We start from the raw sequence: 19,611 nt of genomic DNA on the forward strand, positions 1-19,611 counted from the left end.
TAAACTAGTGCTACATAACAAGCACTTCTCTTTATACTATACAGATTGTGTCTTCATTAGCAACAGCTGAAAGCACAACACTGATCTGCTTACTACTCTCACCTGTAAATACAGTAGTGTTATGAAGCTAATTCAGACTCATACATTCACATCAAATTCTCTAGCTAGTTCTGCTATAAACTGTTGTCCTAGATCTATTCTGAAAGCATTTTTATCAAGGACACCCTGCAGTACTTTGTAGACATGAGGAAATCTGCAATAAAAAAAAAAAAAGCGCTGTGAAATCTTAAAATTCGATGGAGAATTATATTGGTACATCACCATTCAATAAAGCAAAAGCTTCAAAAATATTTTGTAACCCTTATTCACTCAGTGAAGCAAGCAAATTTTAAGTTTTGTTTCACATGAAGAAATAAACCCAACGTTATAATCCAACCATTCAGCACATTAGTGGCAGTTGATAATCACAAATCTTAAGCTAGAATGTCCTAGTACCACTCCTGGAAAGTGCATCTTGCCAGTTTAGGTTGATAAGGTATAACAAGAAGAAAAAAAGATATAGTTCTTCAGAGGAATATGGTATTAAGGTGATTTTCTATGAATAATTTTCATGTGCAAAGAACATTTATGGAAATTAAGTATCCAAAAATACTAGAAAATGCTTTTAAGGAAACATGAATAGTGTCTAAAATTGCAGTTTTCAGTACTTGCTGCTGATTTACCTCCACTCACTCCAGAGACAGTTCCAATTTAAGACATAACATGAATTCAAATTCAAAATGCAAAGAGATAACTACTATGGGGAATACATTTAATTACAACACCTTTTAAGACATTTCAGAATCTCTAAGCAAATGTTTATATTGCCAGCAAACGGAGTAAGGAAAGAAAAGGGAAAAAAACACAACAGAAAGTAAGTTATTGTCCCTTTCCTATTCAAAATTTAAAGACAAAGCTACCTTATATCACTAATATATTATTTAGTTTTCCTTGGTGACAAGCATGAAAGTTTCCAGCAACTATCCTATCTCATTATAGAAGAGTATTTTCCAGATGAACTGAAAGAGCAGGTTACTGAGATGCATCTCACAGATCCTGCTGAATATTTGCACCTTAGTCATACATTTCAGTTATATTCCTCTACAATATACATTCTCATAAAGAGAATTATCCCAACAAAACCCAGCACTGAACTATTTTGGCATCAAGTCCTTTTTGAATTAGTACTTTTTTTTTTCTCCAAACATTAAGAGATGAAGTAGTGCACACCTAGAAGCTGAAATGCTCAACACATGGTATATTTACTGGTACACCATACCAACAACATATTTGAATTATAATAAATATATAAAGATATTGCAATTTCCTGTATAGGCTTACTATTGTAATCTGCATTCAGTACAGAAATCTGTAGAAATGAGTTATGAAAAGCTGCTTATAAGCCTGTTCCACAGAATGCTCTAATTCTAAGTAAGTCACTACCCTAGAACATATTCCTTACCTGCTAACACTTTTGCTATAACATTCAAGCTTTGATCTGCCACAATTTTAAGCAAAGTGATGCCTGAAAGCCTCTCATTTTTCTTCTTCCATTTTTCAAGCTGCGTCCTTAGTCATCCAGCTTTTACAACACATCTCTACCTGACCTTCCTACTCAACCCTCACTATATTTAATCTGCTTTGTCTAGCATCACTTCAACCTGTTCTGTCACCCCAAAGAAGCAGGAGGTTTTATTCATGTCTAAATGTAGCTGCCCATACCCAGGTAATACTGTTCTTGATACAGTGTGCAGCACTCTCATACTCATAAACCAGAGGCTGTAAATAAACTACTATGACTTAGCACCATCATGGGTTATTCTAAGTAGATAAACTAGACTTTACTGAAGCAGCAGCAGTAGCCCACGGACACTTTGTTTAGGTGTAGTCAAAGCACCTATCAAACATTACAGAGTAAGCTAGAAGGTATCCGTTGTCAGTCAACAAAAGAAAACCACCACAACCACCACCACTACCCCTTTCAAATTTGAATACAGAGTCCAAACTAGCAACGGGAAAGAGGAAATGCTCTTAGAGAGCTGCACTGAATAGTAACACCTTCAGCTTCATGCTAGCATCATAAACTTTTACTTAGAAATTCAGACAGGTTCAGAGACAAAGAGGAAAACACTTGTTAAAGATGCATTCTTTAAAACGGTAAGATAGAAAATGTGTAATTCCAGAAGTGTTCTTTACTGTATTATCATTATGCAAACCAGATTTACCACTGGGGACTAAAAGCCTCTGCTACTGATCAAATTTTCTAGCATTCACTCATAGAAATAGCACACAGATTATACGTACTGTCATGTTCCTATCCTCACAACTTATTTTCTTTAAATAAGGTATTAGAATAATTGCAAGGTTCCAACTGCTCAGAATAACACATTTAATGAATTTCAACGCATGTCTTTAGCTTCTCTGTATTTCAAATACCAAATACTCCGTCATTTCTCAGCTGTGCCAGAGATTTTGGTAGCAGCAGCCACAGTACACTGAATGACAAACTTCTTTTTCCTGGGAAATTCCCATTTCTTTATTCCACTTTTATAAAATAAAAACAAATTTGCATGCAACTCTAAGGGCTGTGGCATCTTTTCCTGCATAAAGATGCATAAACGCAGGCCAAAGCAAAAGGTGCTCTTTTACTTTTGCCCAAAGAAAATTCTGACACTGGCTGTGAAATATATTTCCTTCCTTCACCACGACAAAGATATAAGACTATTTAAAACAGGTGAATTCCAAGATACGCAATCTTAAAAAGCAATATGTAGTACAAATTATTAAATAATAATGGAACCTCATGCAAAGTGAGCCCTGTCTAGATACTTTTAAGAAGCAAAAAAGAACACTGCTGACTGACATGTCTACCTCTTCCAATTAAAAACAGGCATTGATCCCGCTGTTCACTGCACTGACACTGCTACAGCCAAATTACAGTTGAAGAAGGCATGACGTTACTTACATTCCATGAAGAGAACAGTAAGTTGGGGAGGGAGGAGGAGATGAAGATAAAAGCAGTATTTTCTTACTTCCATTTGAAACGGCACTAATGCTTATTCCCTTTTTACATTTCCCTCTTCAGGCAAATATATCTATGTTTTTACTCTTTACTTAAAATGAAAGCTTACCAGTCACTTGGTAACTATAAAATAGTCTTATTAAGTACGCGCAAATAGAAATCGATTACCCCAAATATCCTAAAATAAAATTGCTTATCGAATTGTGACAAGATGGATTTCTTCTCACCAGACTGATGGAGCACAGGTTGAGATGAGGCCCCCAAAGAAGGCCTTTGTTCATTATCAGGAGAGGACAGTAATGATGTTGAAGGGGGACTTCCCGTTGAAGATGATGTTGAAGGAGCTTGGGCTGACATTGTAGAAGATGAAGATGATGGAAGTTGTTCAGAACCATCTACTTCCATTGCAGTTTCTGATTCTGTACCAGGTGGTACATTATTAGTAGCAGAAGCATCTGTCCGATTAGTCCCACCTTTGATGAAAAAAATAAAAAAAGGCAAGAGAAACAAAGGCTCAAAGGTAAACTTAATCTGTTTCTACAGAATCTTTTTCATTACTATTCATATAGTATCCACATGTGCTCAGTTCTTCAATGTGCACTAAAAATTTTTAGTTTATAGCTCAGACGGAGTGACAATCAAGGCCTTTATATCCAGTATAAGCATACTCTCTACTGTAATTACTATTCTTGAAAAGAAGGAAATCACCTCTGGACCGTGATCTTCCTCGTCCTCGATTACTTTGTGCAACTTCACTAGCTTCTTCAAACCATCTTGACAGCATGTCTGACATCCTCTGCATTAGAGAGACATTAGGACTCTGTTCACCTGTAAAAACAGTAATGCTTAATGTTTTACAAAAGCATTCATTCCCCCCCCCCCNAAAAAAAAAAAAAGGCACAGCAAATTACGTAACTGGTAATTCCCTGAACCAATGCCATTTTGTCAGCACAACAGCACAGCACAAATTGCCAGCTGAACATGGCATTACAAAAAAGGAATTCCTTCCACCCAAAGCTCTCCTCTGTTCTCTACTTCACATCATGTTTACGAAAGGTAATTGTGAACTCTATACCATTCAGTTCTAGATGCTGGTTAAATAAGAAAGCCCAGATTTTTATGTTTTTCCAGCTAATTATAAAATAGCCAATTTTATCACAAAGAAAAAAAAGACATTTTTAGCATTTTCAAAAGACTTCTTCATGATTTAGATCTACCTCATGAGCACAATTCAGTAAAACAGCAGAGTTTAAGGTTTTTCATTTTTACATTTTGGACCAAGTTTCAGGATTGCAAAAACACTAAAGCAGCAAAATCTTTGCACAGGTTCTCTTTAATGTAATCCAAAGCATTTTCTTCTATTTTATTTCTGGTTTTATTACACATGAAACAAAATTTGTTCCGAGAAGGAAGATTCCATTTGTCAAGGGCTGAGAGTCTGAATCTTTAATTATGTTTTGCATTCTGTTAAGTGTTTTTAATCTATTTATTTTCTTGAATATACTGACATCTCCCAACAGAAAGCCATTTCACTGGTGGACCATTCCACACATAGGGATGTAATAGCTTCTGTTGGTTCCTTAGCCTCTTCAGATATATGCAAAAGTTTTGCAATCAAAGATCATAGGAAATGGAATCACTGAGAAGTACAATTATTTATCAAAATGCATATGCAAAAAAAAAATTAACAGTCTGCAGACAAAAGCTGACATTCAAAGATTCTGGAACATACTCAACAAAAACATGCACGTTGAGAAGATGCCTCATTCAAAGATCAGTTCTGCTACCTGCACAGATGTTATGAAAGCTGAAAGACTGAGCAAATATCTGGAGAAATGAATTATCTGTGAGGGTTGCATATAATTTTCACTGCTAGGATATGCCCTGAATACATCATTAGACCTCGCCTTTGGATTACTTGCTTCACAGCTGAGTTTAAGAGTTATTGTTGGGATTTGAGAATGCAAAAACATCAACTTATACACAAAAAACAATGCCCCCCAATCTTACCCCAACATCCACATCTATCCTCATTTCCACACTGTGGCTCTCTGACCTTTCCCTGGGATTCCCCTGTTCCCTTTCTGCAGCTCAAGCAGAAAAGTTCTGGCCTCAAATGTTTAAAACACAAAATGGAATGCAAGAGCTGATAAAAACACACAGAAGGTGGATAGTGAGGTGAAGAGGGGGATACCAAACAGCTAACAGAAAAATAAATCACAGGTCACCAGATGCCTGACTAATTCAACGACTCTCTTGAGTGCATCAGTCACTATTCTATCAAATAACATACAGTAAAGATACAGAAGGTTTGTTGTGACAAAAGAAAAATCTAGCCAGTATCTATACTGGAGGAGTCCTTTTTTTTCAAGTTTTACTTTCTCCCTGGCAGATTTACTTGATATGACAGGGAAGTGACAACTAGAAAAATGCTGCAGAACATTAACTGACAAAACAAAAACAAAACAAACTCCAGATAGAACATATCTCTGAGCAAAAGCAAAGCAGTGACTAATTTTGATGGGAAACACCTATTATGAGGAGATATACAAACAGGTCTGAGGAATCATGAAAGCATTGAGTGAGCAGAACGCTGTCCTTGATTTACATCAGCCTCACTGAAGAAACTTTTCTTGCGAGAGTATTTTCAATTTAGACAGTTTTTAAGATCGATATAGAACAGCAGTTCCCTGTTAAGCTAAAAATAAACACACTTAAGACCTACCTGACTGTTTCTTAAAACATGCGGATAGTTATTTGGAGCACTTCTATATTTCAGGAAAGTTTAAGTAAAACAAAACAAAAAAACCCAACAAATCCTTCCCCCTCCAGACAATCCCTACCCCACAACAGCAAACAGGTTACCATCTCTCTCCCGTTCACTCTCAGGCCTTGCTCTTGGGCCAGTATCTGACCAATCCCCTCTTAGCCGCAAACGTTTAACAGGAGGTTGCCGTAACTAGAAAAAAAAAAGAAGAAAGCTATTATATTGTTATTTATATTGAGCAGAACAAAGTTTCTATTTTAAAAATAAACGCTACATCCCCATTTTCTTAAGATGCAAAAACTTGTCACAGAAAAAGAATTTGTATCAGCCATATGCTCCGATCAACTATGAATAAGCACAACCCTGTATCAAAAGGTGGCGAGTGTTTTAGCTATACAGAATTTCATCAGTTTAAATCAACAGCTCTTAAAACTATTACTGCTTCTATTTTACTCAATAATATTTTACTCAGTACTTTACTGTATTAATTGTGGCATTCCATACAGAACAATAAACTCAGCCTGAATTCCACAGAAATATTCACCCCTTCATGTTAACAACTACATGCCAGTCTCATCCTGATGAAATGTAGATTAGTATTTAAGCAAAGTAGAAAAAAAAACATTCAGACACTGTCAAAGAAATGTTATGAGGAAACTTCAAGCTCTCCTGTAATAATTTTCTTAATTAAAAAAGGTTTTCCGTGACAAGTAGCACAAGAAGAGTACTATGCAGCTAGTGCTACTTCTGCTAACCTGAAAAGAACCAGCTAGAGATTTGTACATTCAAAAAGGCAGTTCAGACTTGGAAATTAAGTGTGTTGGCTGGCTATTTATGGCTTATAAAAACAAAACCAAACAACAAGTAACAATAGCGACCAGCTGTGCTGTCAATTTGAGATTAAACGCAAAACCCCCCTGGAAGTAAATTAAAGCGTTAACGTTCAGGAGCCAGCAGATTCAGGAAGAAAGCTTTACATTCTTCCTACTCTGCAGAACTTAAAGCAAGAGTGAAATAAAAATACCATTTGAGTGAAATTATCTAACAAAATGAAATTACACAATATATTCTGTGCGTAAAGAAGAACACATCGAATCTGCTATTAATAAGCAGTCACAATCTTCCCTCTCTGTAGAAAAGCAGGCAATGAATTCTCCACTGAATTACTTTACATTAGATTGAAATTACATAGGAAAAAGAGAAAGATGAGAAACCATTTATGTGTAGCACCATTTTTTTTGAGTTCCTCTTTGCTTTCCTCTGTCTCAACCAGTAACAGTTTAATGCAGCTGGACATTCTTCCTGAATCCTATGAATCCCTATCCAAAACAATATTTGCAAAAAAGAACCAATCACCCAGATGCAATGGGCTTTGATGGAGCATTCAGTAATATGGGCACGGTGTGAAGGCAGAGGTCTTGTAAGTATGGACACAGGAGGACATCACCTTCTCAGCAGCTCACCAGTGGTACTTCACTACCCTGCAAAGGTTGAGCCTTAACTAAAACAGTTTTAGGGGTAACTATGAGGAACTAAGAGCAAGCATATAGAAGCAAATGGCATGCCATACTGGCAGACCAGTAATTCTCCTGTCAGTGAAGACATCAGGGGGCTGACAACTAATTGCAAATTCCCTTAAGAGCCCTGTCTCAGACTTAAGATAAAGACCTCTGGACCCCGAGGATTTTGTGAAAGGCTGAATGTAAAGCCAGAAAAATGGAGTGGATGGTTGGGTTTGGGTGCAGGAGGAGGGTGAAAGAAATGTAATGATGGTAGTTAAAGAGATTTGTTTTAAATTGATGAGAAATTTTAGACTAGGAAGGTCAGCATCACTGTAACTCAACTGATAATAACTGCTTGTGTTTTGGTTACACTGCAGAGTCCTTTAATACTGCTCTGCTGTAATGGTGGATCACCTCTCTGGTCCAAACACTCTGTATCCCCTTATTTTTGTCATTAAATGATAGCTTCTTCCTAAGTGTTTATACTTGATGTCAAGGTATTTGGTTTTGGTGGTGCAGAAAATAACAGAGAATACAACTCAATTACTTCCCACCACTGCTGGTTTTGTATCCTGATGTCACGCAAATGCTTTCTCATCTTTAGAAGAGGGAAAAAAAGTCAAGAATGAAAATCAGAGTGATAAAATGTTTTAAGAATATCATTCTCAAAATAAAAGTCACATGTAGTATGTAGTCAGTTGCGTAAGACAGAAGAGAGAAATAAAAGACTAAGTTTGTACCTCTGTCTACAAGTGCTTGAGGCCTCACACAGGTAAGTCAAGTTTTCTGCTCCACGTTATTTTCAAATTTTGCAAGGCCATTCAGTAAGTTGCAAAAATGAAAACATGCAGAAAGCCAGTGCAAAAGACAAGACTTTCCTCTAAGCAAAAGCTCATTGTAGCCAGAACTCCAATTTGCTTAGAGTTGACTAAACTGTGTACATCTACAATTACTACAAAGTAAGAAACGTCAGTCACTAACTCCACTGTCCACAGGTTGTATGAGTTCACAACATACTGAAAAGCAGGTAACAAATAACTAAAAACTTCATCCCCACATACTAGTAGGCAATACCAGGCATTTGTGTCAAAGTAGTGCACTTCATACATTAGGTATGGAGTTTGCAGATTTTGTCACACAATTTCACAGTCACATCTCAATCTAGGAGCATTATCTTTCCTCAACTTCAGCCTGCTACAGAAAACAGAGGGAAGAAGTTTCTTTTCCATTTCATACATATGGCAAGGGGTATATTCTACTTCCAGCTATTAGTCTCTCTCTGTTTTCATCCTCAATTCTATATCCTATTATAAAAATACCTTAACTGGTTTCATAGAAATCTGTTCAAACAATTGCATTGTGTAATTTCACTGATATTTCAAAAGAAATTCCACCTTAACACTAGTGCTATGTATCACATGTGTTTTAAGGCATTTTGGCTAAATTTTTCAGATCTCGGAATATATCTTGAATTTTATATAATTCTATTAAATTCTGTTGTTTTATATGATTGAATTACATGGGTACAAGAAAAACTGAGACCGAGATCCTTGTCCATGGCTATTAAGTTAAAGAGCTCTGTGTCAAAGACCTTATAATATTACTCTTCTTCTTGTAACTGCCAGCAATTAAACTTCTCTATGAGCTAGGAACAGCAAAATTTCCTTTAAAATTTATCTGACTTCCTACATTACTGGAATTCACGGGTACATGTTAATCATGGTGGAAACTTTAATATATCACCAAAATGATGGTACAAAAGGATCTGTGGTTCTCATTTTGACACAGGTACTCCAAATTCTCATCAGCTCTGAAAAGAGGCAACAATTTTTCTAAGAAAGCAAAGCACTCTGAAGTTTTAGGTGCAAAAATAATTGCCAGACAGTCAGAATCCACAAGATAAATTTCTCTGAACATATCTCCCATCTTGTATGTCTGGATCTAGTTACAAAAAGATGATGGCTAACCAAGAATCTCTGCGGCACTGGCTTTTTCTAGAAAATGTCAAACTGGGAAGAATAAAGAGATGATGATTTTGCACGCTTTCTTCTAGAAACAGCCCATTTTATGAATGGTCAGAGTATCAAGTTCTGTTAATATCAGTCTATTGTGGACTTCCAGTATAAGGGAAACAGAGTATTCATATGTCTCTGGCAAAACCAAGATCTGCTTCTTCCTCAAGTTTTCTTAACAAAATATACAAGACCAAAAAAACCCAAAAACCAATAATCCCATACCCCCCCCCATCAATACTGTAGATACTCTAAAACTATTTTTAAAATAGTGTTTGAGAATCAAGTGATGGCTCAAGAATCATTTCAAGGGAAACAAAACCAATAGGATTGCCCTGGAGGGGGGGAGAGGGGGAGACAAAACATGAAAACACGTCATCTTAATCACTTGCCTCTTCTCGTCTCTCCTCAGAGGAAGGAACTTTGAGTTCTCGTGCTGTATCATCCTTAGGATCAAACAAGTATATGTAATCTGAAGAGTAGCTAACAAGGATCTCTTGACCATCTTCACTATAACATAGAGATGTTACTCTGCAAGATTTGTTATTGAGATGAGGAGGAACAAAACGTGCCACCATTCCAATAGTGCCCCTACCAGCATAATTCCCTGTGTGAGAATGAGAAAGAATACATTCACTATTGCAAGTTTTCAACAAGCAGTTTCAATATACTCCTTAGGGAATATCCAAAGATGATCAGAGAATAGCTAAGCAACCTGCAGCTTTTGTATTAAATTGGTTCTGAATAGTGACACACCAGGTCTTACAGTATGTGTAAATAAAAATAAATACCTTTATGAATGTGGATACACAGCTATGTATATTGATTTGTACATATGTTGAAACATACAGTGATCGTACATTACAAGTAAGAGATATATTAGTACTACATATATGCTGTAACTTGAATTTTTTTGAATAAAATCCTTAGATAAGCATCTGAAGATTGCTAACTTCCAACCGTACAATTTGTAACTTTTCAGTAAAATTCTGCGAGATATAGCAATGACTTCTGCAAAGCTAAACAGATTGCGTGACATTATAGAGTTCATAAGATCCCTTCCAGTAAGAAGCTTCCTTATTTGAAGATTTCTATATTAGCAAATATTAAAGTGAAATGACTCCATTATTGAAAAGCATAGTTCTCAGAGAATAAAGTTCCACTTCATTCAGTATTACAATTCAGTCATTCACCATTTATTTTGAAAAAAAGAACCTGAAAGTCGAATTGCACATAGTTAGAGACGCTTACTACAAAGCATGGTTCCTACCTGTTGCTCTTGTACCAAGCATTCGCCGATCATATATTCTTACTGAGCTATCAGAACAACCCACAGCAAGATAGTACGGGATTGGTGGACAGATAGCAACAGAAGTGGCAGCACGACGACAGTTTATTAAAATATCCTGGAACAAAAGAAAGCAAACCCATCATTCAAACAAAAGTTCTGAGCATCTGAAGTATAATTTACTTTTTACTTTAGGACACAGGCCCATTTGTCAAGGAGTTATTAAGAAAGTCAGGTCTGGCCTTGTGAAGACAGGCTGTAAATACGCCAAACAGAAAACTCACTGCGGAGAAGGCAAGCTATCACAGAAGTAGATTATATCATGAGATTAAATGAAAAAGAAAACAAACAAAACAAAACAAACTAACAAAGGACAAACCACAGCAACAAACATTTCAGAAAAGATAAGCATAATACAGATTTATAAACTGGCTTGCACATCGCATTTTCCTATGCAAACACAGGTAACTGCATTTAGTTGGATGAGTACCAAATACGCAGAAACATAATTAGAATGGATTTCATCTACAGGCAGATAATTGGATATCTTTTAATATGACAAGGGGCCAAAGAAATTCCTAAAACTCAAGACGTGCACAAAGCACAACAGAATTAATCAAGAGCAGTAATTTGGTGTCAATTTTTTCTTCAATTCAATACCATTTCTGAACTCCAAACAGTGGAAACAGCTGATATCTTACCTTCTGGGGAGTAATACCAGTGACTAATTTGATCTAGTATTAAGTCATTATGAAATCCTTTCTTATGGAGGGACAAAAGATGGCCAAAACCACAAAGGTGCAGCTGATTTTCATCAATAATTTTTTGCCTCCAACTGTGCACTCTGTAGTAACTAATGTAAGCCAAACCAATAGATTCAGTTTCAAGGTAGAACCTTTTCTACAGCATCACACCAAGGAAGCTCCTCAAATGATATTAAGATTAAGAAAAAGGGGAGAAAAGAAAAAAAAAAAGAAAAGAAAAAAGGAATGCTCAAACTTTTTTTTTTTTAATGTTTCTTGGGAAATATGTTGTCATCTCCACCAACGACCCTGAAATCTATTATTTCTAAAAGCCTTACCAGAATTCAAATCCTATGTTTGTATGATGTACAGCTCTACATTTAGGTCATCTTTATTAAAAGATTTCACTCTTACATCTTTACAATCTTCCTTTGTGCAACTTGTTTTGATTCGAGTATCAAACCATCGTACAGTGCCATCTTCACCACAAGAGAGGAAAGTATAGGGATCATTTGGTACTGTCATAATCTGCCCAGTGGAGGAAAAAAAAAAGCATTAATAATTCAGGAAATGCCATTCATGTGAAAATAAAAGCATCAACATTTTGAGCAACAGTAAAGACTGAAGCAGTAATGACTCACATTGAGCCTTCTATTGAGACAAAGAAGAAAACTGAATAAATATTGATGTTTCTTCATTTTCAATAAAAAGTCTGAACTACAGAAATTAAAACAAACTGTGTGGTATGGGACAAGCTAAAAAACTTCTAGTACTAGTGTACTATAGTACAGTAAAACTGTACTGCACCATTATACTGATCTCACTCAAACTAGGAAAGACTCAGATGCATCTTACGTATGGCTTCATTCAGGAAGCCCTCCTCAAGACAAAATAAAAAGGCAAGCAAACATAACATAGAAGCTGAATTCCACAGGTTGATGAACACACAAGAAGTGACATGTTTCTATACGGTATCCTTTAAATACAAAACAGAGGATGTTGTAGAAATTGGTGGCATCCTTATTTACTTACAATACTGCTATCAGTAACTCGACAAATTTATAGAGCTACAAAAATCAATAATCGTGTAGTACAATAGCTCAACACAGAGCAAAAGATCGATTCTCTAACACTTTTTATGCAATGATTTTTTTTTCAAACTCTTAATGAAAATTACCTATGGATATCTGTAAATCTTACTACCTAAAGTGAGATTACAAAGGTAATCTCTGCAGGATTCAACAATTCTTGTTGTAGCGCTCAGTATATTAACTAAAACAATGCAAGCTGTGCCAAATTTTACTGATGACAGATAAGAAATTTAACAAGGAGAACAAAGTCAAGGTTTTAATACCAACAGAATAATAAAATTCCAAGATATGACTATGACTCTTTCATATGTTAGTTTACCACATTGAAAAGAACATTTTCCAATATATATTCACTCAAATCAATAATTTTATTAGTGTAGTTATTTAAGCCAGGAATTGCTCTTTAATCCACTAAATCTTTTCAGCTTTTATCTGTGTTGAGATGCAAAACTTGCACTGCAAATGTTTACTTTGTCTCGAGATTTATGTTGAATATGGTACAACACATCAAACTCTTATTTCTAGTCATGTTTTATGTTTGTTCCTAATGACACCATTTCACAGTATAAATGTAACAGCATGGTACATACCTACACCTAGATATGCCAATTTTTTTTTTTTATGTGTGGTGCTTATGAACATATCAGCTAATTCATAAACACTAAAATAAAGAAACATAGAGATACAGATCCCAGTAATGAAGAGTTGTTGATAATAGATTTAAGCTCAAACAACATATTTGAGTTCAAACATATGAAAGCATTTTCTCCTGTATGTTCCACTTATTTGAAAAAATACATTGTGATATGATAATTTTACTATTTTGTCATGGTAAGAGGGCAGGAAAGTTGGAACTTGATGATCCTTGAGGTCCCTTCCAACCCAAGCCATCCTATGAATCATTCTATGCTTTTATGGAAGAGCTGTACGCTCTCCTCCTGTAACACAGTTGACACGAGCAGTAATAAAGCATTTGGCTGAATAAAAATGAACTTGCAATAGCATTGTATAAACAAATTCTCCAGAAACATTTCTGAAGAACTTCTCTCTTTGTATCTACTTACTCTGTTCTCCCCAGACTTAAAAATATTATCCAATTATCTCGCAGTTCATAATGATATAAACAAATTTCTACATTATTATTTTTCAGTGTTTTTGTATTGCCTGAAACAGTCACAAACTTCAACTTTAAAGTGCGGTATAAATCCAAAATGCATTCAAATTTAGAATTAGTACCTCCAGGCCAAATTATGTTAGCTTTTGTTATCTACAGAATCCAGTGAGTCAAAGTTCTATATTTAATACGATGATGTGGTTACAGCTGGGCAGTAATACCACAAAATTTTAAATGACTTTCCCACTCCAGAAATCTCTCAGTGATTAAGGTGCATTGCACCAGAAGTTGAGGCTGCACCTCAGTCATTTGCTTGAAAAGAACTAGTATTTACTCCATAACACTTCCACGCATCAAGGCTCGAACAAAAAAGGTCTGCTATGCCCACACAGGCATTTAACGTTCACATATCAAACAGATTTAAGACAGTAACAGAATTTAAAGCCTTTAGAAGTAGTATCTTTTCCTGAAAAAATATTTTATAAACCTATGTATCAAAAACTTTTTTTTTTTTTAAAAGATAGTTATTAACTTCTTGATTCGCAAAACAGCCTAAGAAAATTCATTTCAAGAAAAGGCATTTTTAAAACAGTCAGTGTTGTACTGGGGACTGGGAGACAGCTTCCGTTAATGATATTTAAAAAAAAAAAATCAAGAAAACAGTTCTGGATCCCATCAGTCAAAACAACAGTATTGCCCTCTTTTTAATGTTATTTGCTGAACAAAAATAATCCACAACACTACAATTTTGCCTGTGCAGTACAGCAGTCAAACAGCCGTACTCTCTTCAACTAATGATTTTGAGTTATATTTAAATAATAACTGGTTGTATGGAATACAAGTCTATGCGGTAAATAGTAAATCTTTCATTTTGATTTGCTGGTCTGTTGGGCAGTCCTTATTTCTACTAAACTGATCTTATTTTTTTTTTCTGTTTTGTTGAGTTTAATTTTTTTTTTTAAATTATATTAATAATTTGCCTTTGCCATCAGGTCTAGTAGTTGGAAACACGCGTACCATTGCTACTGATGACAAGCAACCCCTTGCAAGAGTTGATCAGCATCTCACAGTAAAAACTGTTAGAGCTACGTTCTAGCCTCTGCTGACGCACCTGACCCATAAGGTCAACTTGCAACTGCTTTCATTGAACTTTTCCAGTTTGATCATTTGTTTGCAGCAACACCCTTTGTCAGGCATTTCATGTAATCAACCAAATTGTTGGTCAGCCCAAGTTCGAGCAAATCAAAACTCAGGATTGCAACTGTGACTTCTAGTAATGTCTCTGTCATCAAAACTTTTATTTACAGCACTCATAACAGCTGATCCCAAGACCCTAAACTTCAGGCACACAAACTCACTGCTCTAATTACAGACGCTACCTTTATGTCTCCTTAGCCCAATGTCCATAATTATTCTCCTATTCTCATGCTCCAATGTTTTTTTGTTTGTTTGTTTTTAAATACACAAAACTCACAGCTAGCTAGCCAGGAAACAGAAACTAGCTGAGCCATTAGCTGGCTGCTCCTCAAGTCTGTGCCCAGCCATCAAGCAGGCACTTACTTCTCCAGGAGGTCAGAACGCTGACCTGACAGACTCCATCCTCATCTGAGGACATTCCATCTTTAAGAAATAGCATCTCTGCCTCCAGATGTTCTTACCAAAAGGCAGGGTTTATGTGAGGTACAGAGAACGTCCAATCAAGTTGCAGAATCCTCAGACTAACACACAGACTACTATATATAGTAAGCTCCAGTGGCAACTGAGGCAGTTTAAGCTTCTGGCTGAGGGCCACAGGACTGCTGCTTTTCAAAGTGAACAGTAGTTCCTCAGTGAAAGCAATCTCAAAACTAAAAGCAGGAAATGCAAGTCAGAATAACATTTTCCAAAACTGAAAATTCGTACATAGACTACAGTCTTGAGTTAAACCCAGGCAAGAACAACTATGTAACAAAATACACCAGACAAACAAACCACAATCCCATGAATGTCTACACAGTCAATAACACCAGGTTTGCTTGACTGACTGATCTACAAGACTACCTGCAGACAAAGTGTTTTTTACAAATCCTTTAATTGAACATGTATAATATCAACTGTAAGGATACTTTTACAATGTGATCAAAAAATGAATTCTCACACAACCTTTCCACACACCTCAAATTCAGTCAGTCTTAACAGATTTTTAAAAACTTTGTTCACTATAAAGGTAAAGAAAATGATTTAGAAATTTGTTATGAAATCTCAGCTAAATAATTACAAAAGCAATGGATTTGAGTTGACTTCTTTTGAATGCCATACTTTTAACTTAAGGAGAAATAATATTATTTTCTTCTATTTTAAAAATAATTAAGCTTTACAAGTAACAGATTTTGCAGTCATTAAAATAAATATGTAAATTCTGATCGTTTTCCTAAACTAAGCAGCACTTTGCTTCTCCACTTGCCTATTTATAGGAACAACACAGACTTTCAAGAGAGGACTGAAACACTGGATCTAAATTTACACGTAATCAGTTAACCATAACACGAAACAGAAATCACCCAAAACTTTAAACACATTTTTCAGATTATTCACAAATGCTTAAGTAAGAATTTCTTAGGATTTAAATTGTGAAAAAGGACTAAACCACTGAAAACATTTTTATTCCTCCCCTCACCTCCCCCCCCAAAAAAAAATCAAGAGGTGAAGCATAGCCACCAACTCCTCCTCTGTCAACTGAGAAGGAAATTCACAGCACAGTTCAAACCATTTTTGCTGCAGATTATTATTTTAATGAAGTTTTATTCAGCTACCTTATTCTCAAAGAAAGTGGTTTTAATGACATTCACTTCTGGAAAATTCTTCAGACAATTTATTTCTCTTCTAAAGCCTACTCTGTAAAGTAAAATAATCAGATTGCAGAAGGAAGGTTCTTTATTTCTCACTTTCATCATCTAGTTAATATCTTGCACAACAATACAAGAAAATATGAATTTTATCTTAAAATTATCATATACTTTTGTGTGTTACCTCATAGGTGGTTCCGTAGTGGCACGTATACTGGCATTGTCTGTTGGTCTCCGCATCCTGTTCAACGTTAGTATAAAAGATGACCCCATCACCGGAACAAGATACAATCTGTTTGTCATTGGTGCACGGTAGGAATTTTGCACTAAAAATATTGGCCCGGTGTCCTGAGCGAATGGTTGTTAAAACCTACAAAAGAAAAAGAAAGCCTGTATCAGTTTAACGTTTTCAAAGCAAATAAAGAATGGGAAAATAATACACACTCAGGTACTATTAAAAGTCACTCATGTACAGGCTGCCAGTGATGCATAGTTTAATACTAATAGCAAAGAGAAGCTTTCTTTACACCACATTTCTTCTAAGAAAGAATCTGTTCCACATAGACATATGTACTCGCCTAAAGTAGTCTGCAAAATGAAAGACACGAAATGCAACTGCCACCTTTTGTTTTTAAAATGCTAGGTACGTATCACATCAGGTTTTTCAAAGGAAACCATTAGGCTGGTATGATAAAACAGCCAGCCTGCACGCCAGTGACAGATTTCAAAGATATGGAACACTGTGGGTCAAGAAGGTGGCATTCTAATCCAAGCCAGGTTTACAGACTTCAAAAAAAATGATGCTTCCTGTACAATAAACACACTTCAAAAGGAGAATTGAAGTTTATAGAGAAGGATACTTTAAAGCCAGTCAAATAAAAGTTTAAGAACACGATTACTAGGCAGTTAAACTAGGAGTTTAAGAGTTGAATTCAGTCTCAACAAATGTCTTTCATTTACAGTACAGCAGAAAAGCATATAATTTATTTTACCATAATAACTGGTTTTAAACACTTTGTGATGACTCTTTTCATTTACTAATATACTTTTTATTAGTCTACTAAAACTGAAAAAAAATCCTCCATTAACCTTCCTGTGCACTGGTGAATGTTCTACACTTACGTTCTTTTTCCTCCCTATAAACTAAATGCGTTTTCACCACTACCTCTGGGAAAACGATATATACCAAGTTGTTTACCTTATAAAAATGCCTTCAAAATTTCCACTCAATTAACTTAATCAAATAAAACATTATGCAAATTAAGATGCTCTGTCAGCAGTAACTGATGCGTAGTATTTTACAACATTTCACATCTTTTAAACAGTTTATACAAAAATTTTAAAAGGTATTCAAAGCCTAATACTGGAAGAAAAAATAAGAAAAAACAGAAGACACAAGACATTCATTTTATTTCAGCAAATCTGTCTATTAATTTAGAGTTCAAACGAAATGAAAAACTCAGAACAAGAAGTCCACAAGGTACCCTAGGTTCAGATTACAGTTAAAAACATGTAATCTGACAAATACACCTTTGATTTTAGCTATTGTTACTATGAATTAAATCACTAAGTGGCTTGGGATGGAAGGGACCATAAAGACCATCCAACTCCAACCCTCGCCAGATCAGGCTGCCCAGGGCCCTGTCCAACCAGGCCTTGAATGCCTCCAGAGATGGGCCATCTTCTTTTTTTTTTTTTTTTGGACGATAATGAACAAAACAGTAGTTTTGAAGTCATATTAAAAACAGTTGTGTTTTTTTTTTTTTTTAAAAGCACTCAAAGAAGTGTTTTCATTTATTTTCCACTCAGCTTATTTTTTGTAAAGAGGCCTGTTTAAACAAACCCAAGCCAAATATCAGAGGGTTACTAAGCCTTTCAGGATAGAGTTAGAGATCCCATTTAAGATATCTACCTCAGAATCATTTACAATCCAGCCATTGGAACAGTATTTCTTTGAAGCAGCCAAAGCCCCTTTAGAAGTAAAAGGAAAGCAAACCTAATGGAACCTCTTCCTAATGTTAAAAATAGCAGTCTTGACTCTGGAAAAAGATGTAATCTCTCAGCTGCACTAAACACACTCCAAAGCCTCTCCAACACTTTCTCATGAGCTGAACCCTTTTCCTCTCTGAAGGCAAACCAGGCTACAGATTCAAAAATCTTAAGCGAAACTATTAGCGAGAGTTCTGCATTCACACAGGTCTTAGCTGACAGAAATCCCAGGCTACATTTAAAGGTTCTGAAAAATGAGAGCTCAACCTGACGTACTTGTAGCACAAAGAGTTTTAGCTCCAGACAGTTAAATTATTTAGTTATTTTGTTACTGAGATTCCTGAAACATTTATTTTAAAGGAGGTTATTAGTCTGCAATGGGTTGAGTGAAACAGTGTAAGAAAGGAATGATCCACTAAATGAATTATTCTCAGTCATCTCAAAATATAACAAAGCACTTATTCTTTGTTTTCGGCTTACAGTTACTATTAGAAATCACAGTAATACATTTCTCCTCAGATACACTAACAACACAAACATAATCTATTCAAACTCAACAATCATTCTCCAAAAATTTCTCCTTCTGAGGCACACAGTAACAATATTTCCATTTGAGGACACACAACACAAACTGGAGTTGCATACATTCTGCCTCAATTTAAACTCCCTTCCCCCATACCAACCACACATTTTGGTTCTCCTTCTACATTTAATTTTTTCAGTACCTCTTCTAGGTTTAGTTGACGACCTCTGAGAGAGTATGGAAGAGTGGACTTTGAACATTGCTGCATAGGATCTCCAGCACTGAAGGACATAGTTCAGAGCATCTGTTTAGGTAAACTGACAGCAGATGCTTGAAGAGTAAATTATGGAACGCTGCTACAATGTGATGGACACTTACTGACATTACTGGAAGTCACTTGAACAGATCTTAACCTATGCAAGTGCAGATGTGGAAAAGCCAAGCTTTTTACAACACTTACCTTCACAAACCTGCTTCCTCCATCTCCGTACAAATTTTTCTCCATCCACACACACACAAGACAACGTCACTTCAAATGGTAATCAAATTTTTTAATACATGTTGACACTTCATTTCGACAACGTTATGTTACACAAAACGACAGCTCAGTATATTGTGCACAGCAGAAGCTAATACAATATTTTAAAGCTAAAATGAAGACAATGTATCTGACTATAAAATTTCACAATTACTGAA

The 19,611-nt window shown here is 35.7% G+C and overlaps 1 protein-coding gene across 6 annotated transcripts in view; it reads right to left on the reverse strand.

Annotated features, from left to right (window-relative positions):
- DCAF6 (DDB1 and CUL4 associated factor 6) overlaps positions 1-19,611 on the reverse strand; it is a 77,280-nt gene that overhangs the window by 36,580 nt on the left and 21,089 nt on the right. For all 6 annotated transcript variants that reach the window (XM_021401878.1, XM_021401869.1, XM_021401858.1 and 3 more), the window contains 7 exons: positions 16,588-16,773; positions 11,788-11,901; positions 10,613-10,748; positions 9,735-9,949; positions 5,927-6,020; positions 3,770-3,889; positions 3,289-3,534 (listed from right to left, as the gene is read on the reverse strand). In XM_021401878.1, coding sequence (XP_021257553.1) covers positions 3,289-3,534; positions 3,770-3,889; positions 5,927-6,020; positions 9,735-9,949; positions 10,613-10,748; positions 11,788-11,901; positions 16,588-16,773 — 1,111 coding nt within the window. The remainder of the gene's footprint in view (positions 1-3,288; positions 3,535-3,769; positions 3,890-5,926; positions 6,021-9,734; positions 9,950-10,612; positions 10,749-11,787; positions 11,902-16,587; positions 16,774-19,611) is intronic.

This window comes from Numida meleagris, chromosome 1 (genome assembly GCF_002078875.1).
Source record: "Numida meleagris isolate 19003 breed g44 Domestic line chromosome 1, NumMel1.0, whole genome shotgun sequence".
Lineage (NCBI taxonomy): Eukaryota > Metazoa > Chordata > Aves > Galliformes > Numididae > Numida > Numida meleagris.